Source organism: Misgurnus anguillicaudatus, chromosome 13 (genome assembly GCF_027580225.2).
Source record: "Misgurnus anguillicaudatus chromosome 13, ASM2758022v2, whole genome shotgun sequence".
NCBI lineage: Eukaryota > Metazoa > Chordata > Actinopteri > Cypriniformes > Cobitidae > Misgurnus > Misgurnus anguillicaudatus.
The window spans coordinates 19,111,195-19,132,490 of NC_073349.2; the positions used below are offsets into that span (position 1 = coordinate 19,111,195).

Sequence of the window (21,296 nt, forward strand, 5' to 3'; positions counted from 1 at the left end):
CACAGAGTTCTTTGCTCATATTTAACGTTACCAAGTTGTCCATAACTGTACGCTACTGACAGACGTAACTTACAGTAGTAGCCTATATTTATAGCGTATTTTAAACATCCGCTCATTTGTAAACGAATTATTGTGTTGCAATTATAATACCTGTCAAGAAAACTGTGACAAGCCGGTATTTTGCTGTCCAAAAACATCGCAAGCATAGTAATTTACCCATGAATTTACCTTTATAATCCGGTTTTACAGTCAAGGAAATTCGGTCTGACGTCATAAGTCACATGATATTGAGTAACCAATGGAAGGACGGCTTCTGTATGTGTACACGGAACTGATTGCGGGTTTCTTTGGCAGGTTGGTTTTTACGTTCACTGTTTGATTTATTGTCTGTTTTACAAAATGCGGATCCGTTTAAACTAAATCGCACACGATAAATATCAGTGCCTGCATTCGGTATACTTTGATCATTGTCTATGATTCATTAACTGCATCATACTGCTTAATATGCCTCAAGACTACCACAGCAGAGCTGAATAGAAGGTCATAACATAAGGTTTATCAATAAGGCTAACATAATATTATTAACATAATATTTTTCTAACGCCTGTGGTAACAATTACCGTTTGGACTTTTGATGTGTGTAATGCTTGGTTTATGTCAACTCATCAATAAAGGACAGTGTGTCAGTTTTGCATCTAATCCGACCTGTAATACTTGGTACACAAACAGCCCATGGAAGACCAAACTTGTCTCATTGATGTGGACCCTACAAGGGAAGCAGCAGCAGGTGAGGGTTTCCCAGCCCCTCCCCCTTACATCTACACCTGCACTCTGACTCCTGAGCTGGTGGCCAAGGCACGTGAGGAGCTACAGGAGAAGCCTGAATGGAGGCTCCGAGATGTTCAGGCATTACGAGATATGATACTGAAAGACCACCCTAATCTGAGGACACGCTTGGATGATGCATTTCTCCTGCGCTTCCTCAGGGCAAGAAAGTTTGATTATGACCGGGCCCTTCAGCTTCTCCTGAATTATCATGCCAGCAGGAGGGCCTGGCCTGAGGTGTTCCAGGATCTGAAACCTTCCACAGTGAGGCATGTGCTGGACCTGGGCTTTCTCACGGTCCTGCCCAGACCAGATCCACACGGACGGTACATACTGTGTTTACGACCAGGTAATGGTTGAATTATATTCGGTCTTCACCTGTAGTTTTTGCCAGACTTTCAATAGTCCTGTGCTGTTTATGTGAAAGCTAAAAATGTAGAAAAATGTGACCCAGTGTGTAGAAAACCCAGCTAAAGGTGATATATGGCACATTTGCTCAGATTGAATGAATACACGTAAATTCAAGGGTAATAATATAGTAACAAACACAAAATACAGGGATTTACTAAAGTCATCCTACATAATGTAAAGAACATTCTCTGAAAAGATTTGTTTAATATTGACCGAGTAAGGCCAAGGCAAAGATTGAAATAAAAGTGATTTTTGACTTTGATGCTCCTAATTTCATCTAGATTATGAGACTTTAACCTGGATTTCACAGACAGGGTCACATAATAAAAAGTCCACATTAAGATCAATGTCAGAAAAAACGGATCTTCAGTTGTTACTTCTAAGCAACACCATTTTTGTATGCTCATCATCTAATACTTGATTTTCTAGGTAAATGGAAGCCAAATGATTATCCATTTGTGGACAACATTCGGGCTATTTATTTGACATTAGAGAAGCTGATTCAGCCCGAGGAAACCCAAGTGAATGGAGTTGTTATCTTAGTGGATTATGCAGGGGTTGGCCTCTCTCAAGCCTCCAATCCAGGTCCTCTTCTGGCAAAGAAAGTTGTCGGCATCCTTCAGGTAAGACATTACTAAATTGTCAAAATTACAGCAATCAGTTACACTGAAGTTATTGATTCTGGCTGATACACAGATTGGCTATTGTTGTGTTTCAGGATGGGTTTCCAATCAGAATAAAGGCAGTGAACATAATAAATGAACCTCGTATCTTCAAGGGTATTTTTGCTATAATTAAGCCTTTTCTTAAAGAGAAAATGGCAGAGAGGGTAAGTAACTTGGTTGTGATGGGTAAATTTTTTTTTTTATAATTTATGTATGTTTATCGATTTTATATTTTAAATATTCTATAATTTAATATGTATTTTGTAGATATTTATTTTACACTAAAAAACTGTACACTACTAATAAATTTCATGTATTTGTTTAAAGAATATAATAGGTGGCCTAATCTGTTTAAAATTTACTGGCTTAGCATAATAATCTTACTAGCAGGATGTTATTATGGACTTATCTTTTCCCCACAGTTTGTGCTGCATGGCTCAGACTTGGCTTCTCTGCACCGAGTCATCCCTCAGTCTGTACTGCCTGAGGAATATGGAGGAGTGTCTGGTAGACTTGACATGTCGGGCTGGTCCAGAACGCTCCTGGAGGCTGAAGAAGAGTTTGTGGTGGAGTTTTGTCAGCCCGATCCTTTAGAAGGGGCAATTCTGCCAGACGACATGCTGTTTGATGGAGTGCCAGGAGGAGCGCATGGAGAGGATGCCTTTAGACATCTACGTTCTCAACTTTACTATTGTTACTGACCTCTGGTGACCTTATCTCTCTGGTTCTTTTAAAACTTTTGCTTTGGTTTGACCAATTATGAACAAGGTCAAGATATATACACTGTTTGCACAATGCCATTCGGTCACAAGTCTGACCAAATCAAGTTTTTATTGTTTAGGTGCTGGATGTATATTTACTTTCAAATCGTACTTTTGACACTTTAGTGCTGGTCTAATCTGGTCATCGTTTTTTTTTATACTTGATTCAAGCACATTATCAGAAAATATATTTATAGCCATAATCTTTCTTTTCAGAGGGAGTCATGGGTTTTAATATTTAATCAGTATTTATTTACCTGAATTTATTTCCAGTTATATGTAGTCAATGCTACATAATTATTTAATGTCTTAAAGAATGCTTGCCTTATTTTGAAGGGAAAATTAGATGGTTAATCTTCTGTGTCAACCACCAATACAAAAATCTGTTTTACTGTACATAGCACATTGGAGATAGCGGACCATGTCAGTTAAATTCAAAGCAATAACAATGTGCATTCATTCTTAAATGTAAATGTAAGTCTGCCTCAGTATTTTATAACTCATATACGCTGCAATATAGTTGCACAAAGATAAACCCTGTAATTTTCGACTATTGATTAGTCTTATAATATTAATGTTCTTTTTGATTTTTGGATGGCACAGCTCCAAAACTGGTATTTAGTTTACAGTACTTTACACAAAATACTGTGCGTTACCAAATGTATAACTCTCTAAATGGACAGTTGTGTTTTTAAAAATTATAAGTTTATATGCTTTAGAAATACCTAGTGTGATAGATGTGCTTTTACAGAACAATTTTTTTGTACTGATGGAAATTAGCTCAATATGTTGTATAGTAAATTATGCCCTTACCACATTAAGGTTAGTGGCCAATATAGAGTTCACAATGTGTGTTTGCACAATGTTATTTGCCAAAATACTTCAGTTGGATAATACGGTACCCTTAAATATTGTATTGTTGTATAGAATAAAGTGTGGAGGTAGTTTATCTTATTTTGAAGCCTTACGTTTACTCTCAGTATTGTAGACATATTACTTAAATACTTCTGTTTGATTTTAGTAGCTGTTAACTCAATAAACATACTTTGAGTTAATCAGAATTGATTCATTTTGGTTAGTCTGAAGCAGTCATGTATAGTATAGATTTTACCAGAAGATGGAGACATACACCAGTCAACAGAAAGTTCCTACAGAGTACCTTAGTTCAGGGATTCCCATACTGCGGTTCTAACCCCTGGTGGTCCGCGAAGGGATTGCAGGGGGTGATGAAAAACAATGGTCGTTCTCAATGCGAAGGATGCATCCTCCGGAGGTAGCATTTCTAGGCTGCATATGTCATCTTGTTTTTAGAATATTAACAAGTATAAAGTTGACTGTTATTCTTATTTAATAGTAAATTGTTGTAATTTGCTTATGACTTGCGAATCTAATGGTCAGTTAACTTAAATAAACCTGGCCTGATGACGTATTCACCCTTCATGTGCGACCTCCGAAGGCTGCAACCTTTGGATTGAGAAACGGCCAATTACCACTAAATCATAAAATGAAAAAAAAATTGTATATAAAAACTCTTAAAACGATAGTTAAATCACTTACTAACAAAATATATATTTTATTTGTTTAATCTGCATGTCACGTGACCATTACACAATACTAAAATATATAAAAAAAAAACTGAGAACTTGTGCAAAATACACAGATACACTAATGTAACTTACCAATACAAGAATATTATCAGATAATGTCCAATAATAATAACAGGTAATAATAGGTACTAATAACAGTAACTATGTAAAATACTACTTATAAAAACTTTTAAACAAATAAAAAGTAAATGTTATTAAATGGGGCACTTCAAGTAAATAATTAACATCAATAGGGTTCGGCTAACAAGTTTGAAAAAACCTGCTTTAACTGGTTAAAGGTGTGTACAGTAGTTTTGTTTAAAGTTAGTAGTTCAAAGGCTGTTATCATACCCCAAAATAATACCGTTATATTACTACAATAAAAACATGACATGAAAGTAATATAGAATATTTTTCATGATGTTAATTTAGCTAATAATTGTGGTAGTATAACGATTAAGTTACCACAGTTTTACTGAAGTACTGTAGTATGGTGTTTAGGCGGAAACGGCGGTTACCATGGTAAATTTTGTTAACCCCTCCTATTATACTGCTATGCATTCTGTTTTGAAACCCTATAGTTAAATACACAATTAGCATGAACAAATTTAGCATGCACAAAGCTCCACATGAACAAACAAAGCGCTGAAGTGCTTTCATTGGTAAGAGAGCACACGGGGTGTGATTGGCTGCGGGATAACTCCATTTTGGGAACAGCTGTTTGAAGCCCTATCCCTCTTTTCATTGTGTTCAATAGACTGTCAGAGGGGAACAGTGGATTTGACTGAAGATCTCCTTCGTTTCTGTTCTGCGGTCACGTCGGCACAGATCCATTAACATCAGTTGAATCGGTGTAAGGAATGCGGGAAGAGCGATCGGGAATTAACGAAATCCCAACAAAGAGTGAATGGCGTATTGTAACAAGTGGAAGAAAGTGAAGCGGATCGAGGTTAGTGCTCGTTTACCGTCAGCGTGCCATCGTTGCGATGATGGTTGATTGGACGACATAGTTTCACTAGTGACAAAACACACGATGAAAATGTAATAGGACACAATAATTATAGATTATACCAAAATGCGGATATAGATAATGAATACATATTAGTTTTGCAGTGATTTGTTATGCGTTATTGTAGTTCTGTGTTTGACATAACGTACATTTCAATATACAGCGCGTGGAGCAATGTTGGACATATAATTATGTGAAATTGTACATTTTTACAAAAGTAAAACTGTTAAAACATACACACTAAAAGTTATTTAAAATCAACTGAAAGACACTGCCATTATGGGTGTTTTCTAGAAATGCAAGATGGGTTTTTTCTTGGTCATTGTTTCCTGGTAACATTTCCCAAGTCAAGTGTGTTTGTTTTTATAGACAAAATGCATACTATGTATGTTTATTAATAGTGAACAAAACAAGAAGTATTTTGGTGAAGTGGTAAAGTGTGAGAAAACAACTTTGTCATGTCCATACATTCAGATGTTAGAAACTCATCCTGGCAGTAAAAAGTCATATGACGAAGGTTAACCATGTTTGAGTGGTTCTCATTTTATTGCATTTTATTTTTATTGCATAAATGGCCGTCATACATTAATAAAGATTATATAAGCCACAGAGATCACTGAAATTGAATACACTGTGTGTGTGTGTGTGTGTGTGTGTGTGTGTGTGTGTGTGTGTGTGTGAGAGGGGGAACTGTTTGCTGTTATATCTCTTCAATGTTTGTTGGTCTGTTTTTAGCTCTCCCTTGTCAAGAGTCGACCCTACATAAGTGGTGTGGAAAATGGACCACTAAACATTTCTGGTTTGTGTTGATAAAGGGGGATTTGGGCCTCTCTAAAGGGGCCATGGGATGTTCAAGTTTAGTCTCCTACATTCATAGGATCTTTATTTCAGAGGAGGAGGAACCCTTGAGCTCAAAGACATCATGGACTTGAGTCACCAAGGCGTTTTGATAAGTCTCACGTCAACAATGAACAATCCGAAGCAAAACTATCTCGAACAATCACTTCATTGTTGTCGTCCTTTTAATTTTTCATAGTCATGTGAGCTGTGTAAGTAGATCTGAACGGTCTGGGGCGAGTTTGGATAGAGAATGTAAATATTTGATGCTAGTGATGTTGTTTGGTGGTGGATTGAGCTTTATGATGTGAGTGAAACACTCAAGATGTCCCTGATGCCCTTGAGTTAGGCTGTCCTCCTTTCTTTCATCCAAAAAAGCCCTGTTTTGGATGGAGTCTGAGTCGAAAGATGTTATTCCAGTCGTTATGATTCACAGGTTTCCATCTCTAGTGTAGGTTGATGAAATGGCAGGTACTCAAAGTTGTGTCGTGACCATATTGTGACCGTTGCAACATTATCTGAGCTTGGTTGGCAGCACTTTGATTGGTAAGAGCTCTCAGGCTCTTTGCTTAAAGTGAAAGATCATTTGCATGACATGGCTAGAGAAGGGCTGTGCAAAAGTTGCATGTCATTATCAGGACGTATTGGTCGGGAGCTTTTGTTTTTCTCCCTGTTATTAAAAAGATTTTTCTTATTGGTCTGGTAGTGCTACTAAATATTTATTATTTTGATAAATGAATGAATGAATATGATTTAACTATGTGTAAGCAGATTTTTAGAGTTGCTAACTCAAAAGGTCATTGTTTAGTTTTGAAGTGTGCCATTTCTGTGGCACCTGCTTTACAAAGCAAAATCGCAAAAATAACCCCTGTATCAACTTTAAGAGAAACAGTACACTGTGTTTGTTGTGTCTGATTGGCCAGAAGACAGTGGGGGGGGGGTCAACCCCCCCCAAATGGTTTACTTGTTATACTTCGATGTTTACTAAATTGTCTTCAGGGTGTTATCTTAAAGACTGTTGGTGTTTTATCATAGATTTTCAGCTCTGTTTTAGCCTGCTGAGAGAGCTGATGAGGTTGTTATTGTTGTTGCACATTAAAAGTACAGCTTAATTATCAATAAAATTACATTTTACACTACTTAAAGGGGACATACCATGAAAATCTGACTTTTTACATGTTTAAGTGCTATAATTGGGTCCCCAGTGCTTTTATCAACCTAGAAAATGTTAATTAGATCAACCCAGTAACTTAGTTTTGGTAAACCATTCTCCACAAGCATGTGAAAAATGTGGTAATTAAAATTTGGATCCCCTGGTGATGTCAGAAAGGGATAATAGCACCCCTTGATCTGCTTGATCTGATTAATAGCATTATTATTATTATTTGATTAAAAGCATGTGCATGTAAATGTGGTACAAATTTTGGATTGAAGTCTTATTCACATGTACAATTATAACCATAACTCAAAAAATATAGATGCTCCGATGAAAAATCCACTAAACACCACCTCATTCAAAAATGTGATGGATAATGATATTAACCGAATGCTCTCGTTGGGTATTATATGATCATCAAATACTTTTGCCTCTAATCCGCTTAATCCCAGCCTCGCTGGCAGAATCCATTAGGAGTCTGACAAAAAAATGCTCATTTACAAGAAAACATGTCAGATGCACTTAGAGGGTTTTACATCTGAGCTCTTAATATATGAAACGTATCAAAAATTGTTTCAAATTTAAGAGAATAGCAAGAGTCCACCTCAACTATAAGAATAAGAAAACAGAAGAATGATATCGCTGTGATCGCTTTCTTTTTTTCCAGCTGATTAAAGATTAACAGGCAATTACATTCAAATGGATTTTGAAGGGCCTCCGCATACAAAATGTAAAACTGCAACACATAGGCCCTACCCTTGAATAAACATAACGTTGTTGTTCGTTGGTGTGGACGGTAATATACTTTATGCTGCGGTCATACTAGACGTTCAGCATGCGAAATGAGCAGCAACCGGATATATGACGTGCTAAAGTGTATTATTCGCCCCAGAAATGAAGACGTGCTTCCACTTGTATTGTGTTGTTTTTGTTATTATTGTACATTTTTGTATTGTGCAATACTTTTCAGTTTTTCCTCCACCTGAAAAGATCACATGTTGCTCACACGTCTTCACGTGATTCGAATTCTCAAGTCAGATTTCACCAAACTTGAACTTTGGAATTATTTTGCTTTTCTGTTCTGCCGCATTCACCTGCGTATAAATGAAAGTCAATTGACCTTAACATCTAGTCTTGTTATCTTTATAGTCTTGGGCTTTATGCTTCTATTCCTAAGAATTATTGAAATTCTGCTTGTCCAATAAAATTAGAGTATAGGAACTGATGTTTTTGTAAAATTGTGCAAGACTAAATTATGATATTAACCATGTGCATGTTAAAATTGCCAGTGTGGCTTTCTTGCACTTGTCTGGGCCATGTCTAAAGCTTTTGCCTAGATTGATTCAGGCTGTCATTCAAGGTTTGAAAGCTTCTCTCAGGATATGTATGGCTTGTTTTTCTCGCTTCACAACTCGGAGCAAATCAAATCACTTTACGCCCACATCCTCCCTGATCTGTGGGAGAGAGGCGTGCTGCAGCTGTGTGGGATCCACTCGCTGCGGAGTGAGCGAGTGAGACGGGAAGAAAAAAGGGAGAGAGAGAGAGAGAATGTGATAAGGCTCCCTCGCAAACAGGATCAGAGGACGATGCTTTTTGTTTCTCGCACGGACTAAAATAAAACGTCGTCTGAGAGCTTTGTAGCACAATGTCATTAGCGTTCGGAGAGCGTTTGGTGAGTAATTGTGTGCCGTGACTATAAGTTTGGACTGTGGTAGTTAGCTTGAAGTATTGATCATTGAAAGTGAGAATGGGTTAAGGATGGGGCAGTGGATGTAGTGGTACAGTGACAGGTGGTCTTTAAGGCTTTTCAGATGTTCAGTTTTATTTGACTCTCTAAGATGTAACTGTTTAATTGGTGTCTGGGTTTGATGGTTGTGGGCACTGGGTGGCTTGAACCAAAGAAGTTCAAGCCAAAATCATAAAACTGTAGGATACTACATCATAAAACTATCATAGGATAATATGCATTAGAGATGTTTTGACACATCGCATACTACTTTTGAGGTTTTCTCTGACCATTTTTGTTGGGCCTCAGGGCTCCAGACTGCCACCAAATGGTGGCATTTTGCCACCAAAATTTAAGAGTGTGCCACTGAATTTTACATCCAGTCGCACATGTGCGACCAGTAAATTTGACCTTTTTTGTGATGTGACACTGATTTAAACAGCACATTGTATTTTTTGCATCTATAATCAAAGTATTTATTAGTAATACAGTGTAAATTAGTAGAAATGTGAATATTTGGTTAGCATGTTGATTTTACGGTATGTGCCCCTAAATTTTCTGGTTGCGCCCCTAAAATTTTCAGTTGGCGCCCACTGTGCTTCTAGTGAAAAAAGTTAGTCTGGAGCCCTGGGCCTGCATGTACACTGTTACAATATAAGATCTGTTCTGGGTTCATTTATTTTGGGTTTATGGTGCATAAGAGGAACAAAGCATCTCTAAACCCTGACTGTGCAAAAGAAAAGTCCTACGGCACTGACATCCAAGTGCTGTTAAATTATGAGTACTAATTTAAGTCACCATGAAACGGAAGTAATGATTGCCGTCTTTTCTGTATTGTGATGTATAGCCGAGTGAAACGGCTGGTAAGATGGGAAAAAATGTTGGGTGTGACTTGATTTCGTCCATTAAGAACTGATTGGATCGTTGGGCCATGTTGCTAATTGCTGCAATATCAGAAACTCTTTGATAGCCCCTCCCTCGCACCGTTCCTCGTGACAGGAAGTGATTAACGATTATGAGAGCACATACATTTTAAAAAATAATAATGAAGTGCACAGAAAAAAAACAATTTCAGTTTCATGGTGACTTCAAAATCTGATCTGACTTCAGCAGATATTGTGGCACTCACTGAAGAAAGGGGTTTGATGTATTAAGCCTGCAGATAACAGTTTCAGATTTTGGGGAGATTTACAGTGGGTTTCTACATGGTTTTCAGTCCCCATTTTCTATCTGTCTGCACACCAGATGTACTGTGTCTGTCTCGCATCAGACAGCGGTTGCAAGAGAAGGACATAAATGACAAGGACACACATCCCACCTGGTTCCTGTTAAGGCTGCGTGTTTAATGCAAGAGCAGAACTGGATGTGTGCAACAAGGTCACGTCAAGAGATAATATCCTGCCCTTTAAAGGAATAGTTCACCCAACAATGACAATTCTGTCATTATTTACTCTCCCTCTTGATGTTTCTAACCCATCTGCTGTTGCTATATCAGTTTAAATAGTTTTTTTACCCCTGTCTCGAATTTCCCAGTTCAGTGGACTAATAAACGGGTCGACCAATGAGATCTGAGCATTATGTCATGTTCGTGGAGCTGCTGCTGTTACACAGAATGCAGTCTGTGACGTGGCAGGATGCACAAAGTGTCACTCGCTTGACGTTGTGTCGATGACGTGACACTAGGGTTCCCTTTATAAAGTGCAACAGAAACTGGCTTTAAGAACTTTAGCCAGGCAAGCCCCATAAGCAAAGCGTATGGGGAGCCTGCTCAGGTTAATTGCCTTCCAACGCACAAGAGATGTTGGGCATACCCAAGGGGACGGAAAGTGAACTTCTACAGAGGTAGCACAGAGCTAGCTAGCCAGCCGCTGGGAAAACTTTGGAAAAAATAAGCCAAGGCCACAACCTGCCGAAGGGAAGTAAGAGTGGAAAATTCCATAATAAACTGAACGAGATCACTAAAGGGCAGAAGCTACCGATGGGAGCTTGGCTCATCTCAGGGGTGAAGGCTGAAAGACCGTAGAGGGGAAGACTCACAGTTTACTAAAGAGGAAACCCATAAAGGAAATAAAAACAGGACCACTAAGGAGGGTTCCGAAAAATAATGGGGGACCTCATAGAGGTAACCAACCTCAGATCCTGGGGAGTGGCTCCTCATTTAGCCGGACCCAAATAAAGAAACTAAGAGAGGGAGTTTACTCGTATAGGGAACTCCTCCCCGAAAAAATGACGTCTAAAAAGGGGCATTACCTAGGCCCTGCATTAACAAACAAGTTAAGTGCCTGGAGCTGACACCACTCGGTACGAAACTGCTTCAACCCTGAGGTTGTAGAAACCTATAAGGGTGTAGCCCAACCTGCAGCTTCACCATGTCTGATAAAGAAGTGCTATTACGGTACATTCACCCTGTGTGAAAGCGTTAATGCTTCTCATTTACTTTTAATGGGTGACATCATGCGTTGCCGAAGTGAATTGTTGATCCGTCGCGTCACTGCTGTTACTCACGGCAGAAGTTGAAAATTTCTCAACTTTTCAAGCACCAACGTGTGCGTCAGCCAAAGGTACATTTTGCCTAAAACTACTGCAACAGTAGTACATTTAAAACCTTGAGTTATCATGGATTATTCCTTTCATGGTTTGGAGTATAATCATTGAATTCACGCCCTAGCAACCAATGAGAATACCTGATCAACCGTTTTTGCAAGAGCTATGTCTCTGCATCAGAACATCATAGAGACATGAAGGTGGGCTCTATTGACTCATTAACACCACTGTAAAATTTTGTCACATTTCCTTCAGTGTTTTAGCTAACAATGCTCCTCGAGAAGAGAAGGAGAGAGAGATTTCACTGAATGAGAACACAGCGTTTTAGCATTCTTTCGTCTGAAATTAAGAGGTTTTCCAAGGTTCTTTAATCTGCTCATCCAAACTCGACTTTACTTCCTTCTGTGCCCTTTTTGGCTTGACCCTTGCATCTATATTTGTCTTTAGATTTGTCTTTTAAAGGAGACATATCATAAAAATTGATATGACTTTTTCCATGTTTAAGTGCTATAATTGGGCCCGCAGTAACTTTTTGTTTTGGTAAACCATTTTCTGCAAGCATTAGTCTGCACTATCTAACCACGGCACTGACATTTAGTCCAGAGAGAGAGAGAAAATAATTGACAGTACAATTAAGTTTCAATTAGTGTTTGCATATCAATGTTTGCATTTCCTCAGCTCGTTTGCTTTAAAAATGACACACCCAAAAAACGAAGGATGAGTATATTTGCTTTGTTTGCCAGTCTTGTTTATCATAGAAACTGACACTTTTTGCTATGTGCAGCTTGTAATAATAGGGTGGAGATGATGTCAGTGTGGTTTGGCTGCATACTGTAATTTAAATGCTCAACCACAGTTTTCCAAAACAGCATGATTATTTTCAGGAGACATGCAAACTGTTTGAAGGCAACGAGTTAGCAGAAAAGTGTTGTCTTAATTTAGGTTTGAAAATAAAATCTATTGCAATAAATAAACTCCCACTGTTTTATTCTGAACACACCACCTGTTCCTGACTCAGCTCTGATGCCTGCCTTTGCTGTCATAGTGTAATGTCTGATTCATGGGAATTCCCAGAGTGTCGGTTTAACCCATTTTAACACACGCCCTCTCTGTAAATGATTGGATTGAGCAAGAGCCACATTGAAGCACTAAGTGGCAATTATGCCTGATAACAAATACAGAATTTGATTGTCTTGGTTCAAGCAGGGAGTTGAACGATTTGAATTAAACAATATATTTGATCTCTCTTCTCATTTTCCTGGCTTGATGTTTCACAAGCAGATTGTGACTGTTTCCCGCAAGTTGCCTCTTGCTCGCTCGCATGTCATAACTCGTTTTTTTTGACAGTGGAAACACCTTACATCTTTCTTTGGCACATAGTTTTACTTCCTCTAAAGTAGCCCAGAAGGAAACTTTTGCAGACAGGAAAATGATTGCTTAATTGAGACCTTTTCTTTTCTGCCCTCCGAGCATTTGAAAGTAAAACTCCTGTGTGCTTTCATTAGGGATAATGGGTACCTTCTTTGTAGTTCTCCTGTATCACAGTCTTTGTTAGATGCTTGAGAATGGAATACTTTTGTGCTTGCTTATTATAGCTGCATATTAATTGTATATTGGGTCAGCAGTCTTGGCTCCCTTGATATTTTAGGTGTGATAAGAAAAGCACTTTTTAAAATGCGTAAAGTCCAATTTATACTTCTGCGTCGAGTGTACGGCAAAGCCTATGCATTGTCGCATACCCTACGCCATTCCTTGATTTGTATCAATTCTATGCGGACTGCAAGCGCTATGATTGGTCTTCTAAAACCCCCTTTTCAGGTCAAAAAGTGTGCGATATAGATAGTGTCGCATTTTCTTTTACGCTTTCTGCTTGTAATGATGAAAACAAAGATAGACCAAGTTGAGGAGCAATATTTAACTACTTAGACTGTAACTAGAGTTGCTGTCTTTTTGTCGCCATCACTGCTTATGCATCTCCAACAATGTACACTACACAACATGCTGCATGTACTTCAGCTGTTGCCTTGACACAGTAGCCATGTTTCCATCACCATAATTTTATGCGCATTTTGAAGTATAGCATAAAAAACGCCAACTTTCGATTAAAAATCTCTTATTTCGCAAAAAAAGTGAGTACGCTCACTTGAGGTGGTTTTTGACATGCAAAAATAGTAAATACAAATAATGGGAGATGAAAATACATTTGCTGAATAAATTCTGATGTTGTGCACATTAAACCCACGGAAGTGACCGTCTAGCTGTTTCCGCCCAGTCGTCGACGTTGTCTTTACCATATATGGGGCTCAATGTCGTCTTAATGCCCTTTCTGCTAGTGCCTGCATCAAAAGTGTGGCATTTCTTCTTCTGTGCACAGCATTTAGTTTGCAATTACAAGCTGGACTGCTAATAAATGTGTAACTTGCCCCATCGTGACTACATGCAGTCCTGTCTCCATTTTCCAAGCTTATTTCATTTACTTTTGGTTACTAGGTTACCAATACCACTGCCATTCACTCGAACAGCTTGATGGGAACCTAATTCACATTTCTTTGTTTTTCTTTTTAGCGAATAAAAAGATTTGCTTCACATTTGAAAGAAAACCCAGCTACTGCCTGCTAGCGGTCTGCATGTCGATGCAAACAACAACGCAGAAGTAGAATTAAAAATGGCATAGAGGGTACAGCCAAAGTCCTTTTAGGAAAGTCGTGTCATCTTTGCCGCCTTTTTTGGTCATGCAAGTTCTAAAGATCTACTTGAATGGGAAAAGACAGATATCTTTAAAATGTCATGATAAATCATATAGAGCCACTTCCCCACAGAATCTTCAATCTTTTTTTAATTGACAATTGGTTCTTTTAACTGGAAGGCGGGACTTTAGTTGCCAAAACGACCATATTGAGTGTTGCATTGTAGGGCTGTGCCAAAAGAGGACTGTGTATCCTCGATAGTATCGTGCATCGACGATCGTCGAACATATCGCTAATAACGGGCTTTCGTGACGATAGTTGACGATAGTTGTGGTTATTATCATTATAATCATCATCATAGTTTCACATTAACATGCACATTTGCATGCTTTTCCTCGCATGAGAGGGTTTGTGGGCTTTTCTTTGCGCAAGAGAGCTTATAATGCGCACGGATTCCTTCTCGCATGCATGTGGACTCAATGCACGCGTCTTGGAATCTTGCTCGGACCTGAATGCGCACGGCATGGACTTCTTCTAGCATCTGAACTTGTAATACGCGTGACTATGACATTTCCTTGCAGTAGAGAGATTGTTAGGCATGTAAATGGTTAAAACCAGCAAGTTTGTTGTTCCCACTCCCTGGCATGCAGGAAATTCTAGCGCCTGGACTTAATGACACGGATGGATTAATGGCATCAGTTTTTATCAAAATGCGGCCTTTATCACCCAACACTATTGGATTGTCTTCTATGCATAGTAATGGGAAAGCTCAATTGTGTTATATCAAGTATATTTGGTCTGGCATAGGTCCAATGCAGAAGTATAAATCAAGCTTAAGAGTGTAAGATGTGTTTGTTTAGCAGTCAGTTTTTGTTGAGCATGCAGGAAGACTTCTCTGACAAATAAAATGTAATAAGAGAGTGGGAAAATACTGGCTATGGTGAATTTTTAGATTAAAGCTCACAGTCTGCTAGCAGTGCAAGTGACCCATTGTTTTTCTCATGTAATATATTCTTTTTATTGAAACGTTCAATGAAATCCACTTTGCTCCACCAGATTGCCCCCTCAGGTTGATCAGGCTCGACACTTCTGAAAGACACAAGCATTTTACACTTTATGTAGTCTGTTTCTGCTGCTGAGATTGGAGTTTTTATTCAAATAACGATTCAAACACCTCCACCCACCATGCAAATACTGTTTTCGCTGTGTTGGATGTGGATGCTGTGCAATAATTAAAAAAGGATTTGTATCTTTGTGTGGTGGCTCTAAAGTTCAGCGCTCCCGAACTGCCCTAACATTTGACTCGGTCCCGCTGCAGCGTCCTCATTATTATTTAATATTTGCTCTGATATCAAAAGGGCTGATGGGCCACACAGGGAAATGAAGCCCATCAGCTTCTGCATTAGTAAAGAGACGACGCAAATGCACCTTCATCTCACATAGCCTTTTTAAATGCTAACATCTTTGTTTCATCAAAAAACAGCAAATACGAAAGCCGTGCGGCACCAGTGCTAAAAAGCTTTCATCTTGATTTCGCTATCACTTCCTAACATCCGTTAATTGCTTTTTAGTGGCTTTTAAAAAGCTTGTGGTTGTAAAGTAGCAGCTCTTCAATCAGAGCCCAGGTGGTTGAAAGACTTCTTCATGAAGTATGGTGTCTTCCAAATACAAAAGTTTTGGATTTGCTTTGCGATGCTTATCTTGATCTTCCGTTGAATCCTCACGGATGGAGTGGCAATGATCCTGTTGGGATCTGAAGGATTGGATGTATCACGTGTGTGGCATCACTGTCTCATGCAGAAGCTGTAAGCCTGTAAAGCCATCTGCATTTCCAATATGTCTGTAGTCAATACACATTTCAGAGCTGTTTTATTTGTCATGCAAACTGTTAGTGCTGGCACTTAAGGGATGGATCTGATCCATGCCAACTGTGGTGTCTAGTTGTTGGTTGGTTACTAAGATAATTTTTTGTATTGAAACTAATTCTGCAGTGATGGGGATAAACAGAATGTTAATATAGAAATGTATCTCCTTTTAATATTTGTGTATTCAGTATTGTGCAAAAGTCTTAGACCACCATGCCAGAATTAGATTTGTTGTTTTTGCAATGTCATAGTGATCATAGATAATTGTTTCTCAGTCTCTTTACAAGTTGCCTCACATTCACCCATTCACTCACACATTCATACACCTATGGCAATGTCAGCCATGCAAGGCACCATCCAACCCTTCAGGAGCAGTTGGGCTTAGGTGTCTTGCTCAAGGACACCTTGACACTTGTTCAGGTGGAGCCAGGGATTGAACCACCAACCTTCCGATTTGTAGACAACCTACATGAACCACTGAGTCACCTTTAGAGCTGCACGATTCTTTTGCTTAAAATAAAGATCACAATTCTCAAGAACTTTGTTAATTTTAAAGAAATACAACCTCTGAACATTAGTTTTTACTGGTGCAAAGAATTGTGCTTCTGAAAGTTTCAGATAAGTGTAGATAATTCAGTTAATGTTAATTGTAGAGTGATTATGTATTCATTTTATTTAAAGAAAAAAATTGAAATATACATTTTAGGTAGACATGGATTAACATTACTTTATGATAATGAGCTATGATGCGGTTTGGCAGCAAAAAATCGCAAGCCGGAATGTTCGGTGGCAACCATTCGGAAGGCAGAAACCTCCGTTTGAGAGGATTCCAGAAAATGCATTTGAGCATTTTTTGACGCTCTCGCTGGCGGCGTGCACGTCCATCGGGTGAATAAATCTACATGCACGCTTAATCTTCATGCCCACTACACTTGGGCCAAATACAAGAAAACGTAAAGTAGCAGTCAAGTGCAAAGACAGCAAGTGTGGTTATTTGGACGCAGCCAATGTTTCCTCCATGCCAAAAACCCTTTTTGGTACTAAAACAACGTCAAGGTTCTTGTCGGACGTACCTGCGCATTGCTCTGCCTCACTTATTCTCTTAAAGGGGACAGAGAATGAAAAACCATTTTTACCTTGTCTTTGTTGAATAATGGTAGTCTACCCGCATTCACGAACATACAAAAAGTGCTAGACATGCTAAACATCTAAGTCTCATAGAAATTCCTCTTTTAGAAATGTCAGCCAGAAACTGGCCCAATCTGAAAAACTGATGCTTATGACATCACAGGCATCTAACTGCCCCTCCACTTTAAAATAATTGGCTACATTTTTTGAGTGGCAGCAAAGTCAGCCAATCAGTAATGAGATTGCAAGTTAAGCCAGTAGAGGGAGCCAAATAGGTGCAAAACCACTTGTTTAAAATCCCCCACCCTAATAGAGCTATCTGATTTTAGGATTTTAGGAAGCTTCTAAGGCATTACAGACCCAAACAAAAATGTTTTTGTCTACATGTCACATCACAGAACAAGGATAAATACCCCGTTCAATCATTCTATGCCACCTTTAAGTTTCTGTTTCTTTCTGTCTAACTTCTGTGCGAAAGCATTCGCTGTACCAGTGGAGCGAACAGGAGCACATCTGGCTTGCGCAATAATAAATGTGACATCAAGACTTCATTGCGGCCGCTGTGATTTTGTGTTGTGAAGAAAACTGACGAGACTGCGTCTTTGTTCCTTGAAAATATAATTACCTGAGTGGTCGAAATGCTGGATTAAGATGGTTTTCAAGATCTTTTAATGATTCAGCTCTAGCGTATTTATGGATTGCTGGAAAAACTTGTCATTCGCAGGAAAGCGTTTTCTCTTAATTGACGAGTTAAATGTGTAGCGGAGATTTTTCTCGAATTTTAGAAAAGAACCGCCTTCCCCATTTTTAAAAAAAATGCAATTGCGCAACACTCCTGATTGACAACTAGGAGGACCAAAAGTCTTGATGATCCACCCGGAAAAAGAAAATCCTCCGCAATACCTTTAACTCATCAATGGTGGGAAAAGAGTTAAAAAGGTCTTACTATATGAACCATTTAAGTACAGATATGTATCTGTAAGGCACTCAGATGTATATGCACTCTTTAGAAAAATGTGTAGCTTTTATACCTTTTTTTCTGAGAGTGTACTGTTTTTCCATGCTACCCATAAGTAGCTAACTAGAATAAATCTGAGTTTGGCAAACATGGCTCAACATGGCAAAGCTCAAAAAAGCACATAAATTCATTATTAAGTATTACTAGCAATTTTATACTTTTTAGTATAAAAATAATAAGCATAATTACTTAATAAGATCAAAAGTATGAATAGTTGTCTCTCCAGAGACACATGTTAACCCACTGGAGTCATTTGGATTACTTTAATGATGTATCTAAGTGCTTTTGGATGTTGGCCATTTTGACCCCTTATGAGTAGGTTGGATGAGAGCATTTTAGTATAAAATTATTAGTGTACAGCTAAAGAAACAGTGTCACATACATCAGGGATGGCATGATGATGATGACATCCATAAATTATGAGAGAATTTTAATTTCCTTTATAAGAGCCAACAGCTGAATGGAAACATTTCAGCACATTGAACAGACTGCATGGCAGCCTTGTTTTCATTTGTGAAAAATTAAATATGTCTTTCTCCCCGACCCCGTGCAGAGTATCCCATAAATCAAACAGCGTGTGTTGTAAAGCATTGCATATTGTGATGAAGGCTCGATTTTCAGCCCAAAACACTGTTAATAGCATTTTTTACATCAGTTTGCTTGTTTTATAAAAAATGTTTTATGCCGTGATTACTGTGACCAATCATCTTGTAATTTTTTAAATGTCAACTTGTTCCTACCTAAAAGATCCTTTCTCCCATTTTCTGGCCAGTTTAATGCACAAGTGAAGTTCACCTGCGGGGTGGCTCGTAACCTTTTCCTGGAGTCTGTGAACATGTGCTGTGAAATGTTACAGTATGCTGATAGGAGGCTGTGAGAGTGGAGCTGAAAAGCTTGGGGACCATGAAGTTGGCATTTAAAAAGTCATGATAGCACAAAATGCTCTGACGGCAGGAGACCGTGACCGTTCCTGAATAACATCAGTGTGGAAATTCAGGTTGTGGCTCTTTGATGTTTCTTAAAGAATAAAATAGATCTGGACTCACAAAGCCAGGCCCTTGAAATAAGGGAAAGATATGCAGACAAATTTTTATTTGTGCCACAAATAGAAAACAGACAATGCAAAACCCTTTCCTTGCCCGACCAAGGAAGTGCACCCTCTTGTGTAAATGGTATGTGCTTTTCATCTCTAAAGAGTATGCACTGACGTCATGTAAACAAAAGTATGTTTTCATACAGTCGGTCTGTGGCTCATCTGTGTAAATAGCACAAGCCGAGGCTGATGCACTTATCTGAAGAGCATCTAAATGTGCTTCTTTAGATGAGCTGGAATCCATTCTACATGATTTGATGCAGCTCCTCTGTGTCGGGAAACTCTTGCCTGATTAAGACAATGTGGGACATTTTAAGCTCGCTTCATTTCTTGGGAGCTGTTACATATAATCTGTTCTCTTGCTCAGACCTGGCGCTTTAAGCCAAATTATCAGCGGCATCGTTCTTATCCTCGAGTTTCTTTTCAGATTGGCTGAAAGTCGGCTGAGTGTGCATTCCTGTCTAATGGACATCTGAAAAGGTAGTTGTCATATTTCATGTATGTTGGCCACCATTTGGGTGTGGCCTACAGTATGCAAATGTTTGTTATTGTCTTTATTTCCATCCAAATGCAAATTAAACAAAATCTTAAATGTTTATCGAATTCCATTTGATTGTGTATGCGACGTGTGTGTGTATGCACACTCTTCGAAAGAAATGTATTAAAACTTTTACCTTATGGGTGATTCTCATGAAATCCAGGCTTAAAAGGTGTCCAGCATCAGATTTAAAAAAAAAGCAGTTGAAGCCTTTTTTGCACATATAAGATTAAGGTCTGAACTTACTATAACCACTATTTTTAAAAATATTTCCTACTTAAAAATATTTAAAAAATATTTCCTACAGAATTATTTACTTTTTTTAGATTATCATTATAAAATTGTTATTACCGCAACATGATATTCCATTAAATATATGCATTTACAAACTCATGTTTCGGTAATGAGAACTAAAAAGTTGTCTAGGTACTATATGAAAAAATAAGAACTGCTTACCTGGTAGCCATCTTGAGTGTCACAGTCAATTATGTCCTATCCAACAAATTTTGTTTTGAAAATGTTAGTTTCTTGAGGGCTTAAACAATGATTGTAAATTGTTGTGGAGGATGAGAAAATTTTTCTTGGACACATTTATATTCCTTAATATTGTATCTACATCACCAAATAGCACATGTTTCTTTACTGTAAATGTTTATAGTATAACATGCACTGAAGCTTTTTTATTTTTTTTTTTTTTTTTAATTACAAATATATCCATGTCAAAGAACCAAAATCCAGTCATGGACACATTGCGGTAATGAAAATTTTCCCCTTAAATGTGGAAAAAAACAACAAAATTGTTTTGTATGATGTAATTTTTGAAATTACAGTATGTGCAAAATAGTAAATAATTCTTATTTTGATAGCATTTACTTTTTTTATCAAAATGTTTCGTGACACCTCATAAGTCTAATTTTGCGAGAGTCACCCTTAAATGTACCATTAAAGCTATTCTCCAACCTCAAGCAATCTGAGATACACTCGTCCATCATCTTTCAGATGAGCACATTTGCAGTTATTTTAGTAAATGTTGCTCTTCCAAGCTAACCAGTTAAACGACAACCCCCTATTTTGAAACCCCCCAAAAAGTCTACCCAAACTAAAATTACATACAGTTCATGAAGCCTTTGCACTAAAAGCATAAGTTTGGTTTCATTTCAAAGCTGATACTTGGAAGTTTATTGTAAACACTAAATTATTTTTTTGTAATAATGAAAAGGCTAAAATATACATTTCTAATAACTTTACAAAATACATTTGATACATCTTTTTAAAAACGAATTGAAATGTATCTAGAAATGCACTGCAGCTAAAGCCACAGGTCTGACCTTGTTGTGTTTCAAATCTGAAGATGATATCTTTAAAACTCTGAATTTTATGAAAGTTTTAAAAAACCTATGTCATTAGGTATTTTTTAGAGAAATTTCAGAAATGCTAACATTTGTTT

General features: G+C 38.0%; 2 protein-coding genes across 6 annotated transcripts in view; both read left to right on the plus strand.

Annotated features, from left to right (window-relative positions):
- Positions 1–247: 247 nt before the first annotated feature.
- Positions 248–3,717, plus strand: ttpal (tocopherol (alpha) transfer protein-like). Of its 3 annotated transcripts, none has more exons than XM_055187734.2 (5): positions 248–354; positions 730–1,174; positions 1,666–1,859; positions 1,955–2,065; positions 2,324–3,717. In XM_055187734.2, exons 2-5 carry the CDS (start codon positions 733–735, stop codon positions 2,600–2,602), a joined length of 1,026 nt encoding a protein of 341 aa, XP_055043709.1. In that variant the 5' UTR covers positions 248–354; positions 730–732; the 3' UTR covers positions 2,603–3,717. The 3 variants fall into 3 exon arrangements, with proteins under 3 accessions (XP_055043709.1, XP_055043710.1, XP_055043711.1); XM_055187735.2 differs by having other exon boundaries at positions 256–354; positions 688–1,174; XM_055187736.2 differs by lacking the exon at positions 248–354 and adding an exon at positions 374–540.
- Positions 3,718–4,779: 1,062 nt separating this feature from the next.
- Positions 4,780–21,296, plus strand: part of pkig (protein kinase (cAMP-dependent, catalytic) inhibitor gamma) — a 39,952-nt gene continuing 23,435 nt past the window's right edge. Inside the window, exons 1-2 of one of the 3 annotated variants that reach the window (XM_055187756.2) lie at positions 4,780–4,910; positions 5,006–5,197. The gene's annotated coding sequence lies outside the window, so the exon portion shown is untranslated. Of the gene's footprint in view, positions 4,911–4,940; positions 5,198–8,744; positions 8,923–21,296 lie in introns of those variants that run through there. The other 2 variants (XM_055187755.2, XM_055187757.2) reach the window with 2 other exon arrangements.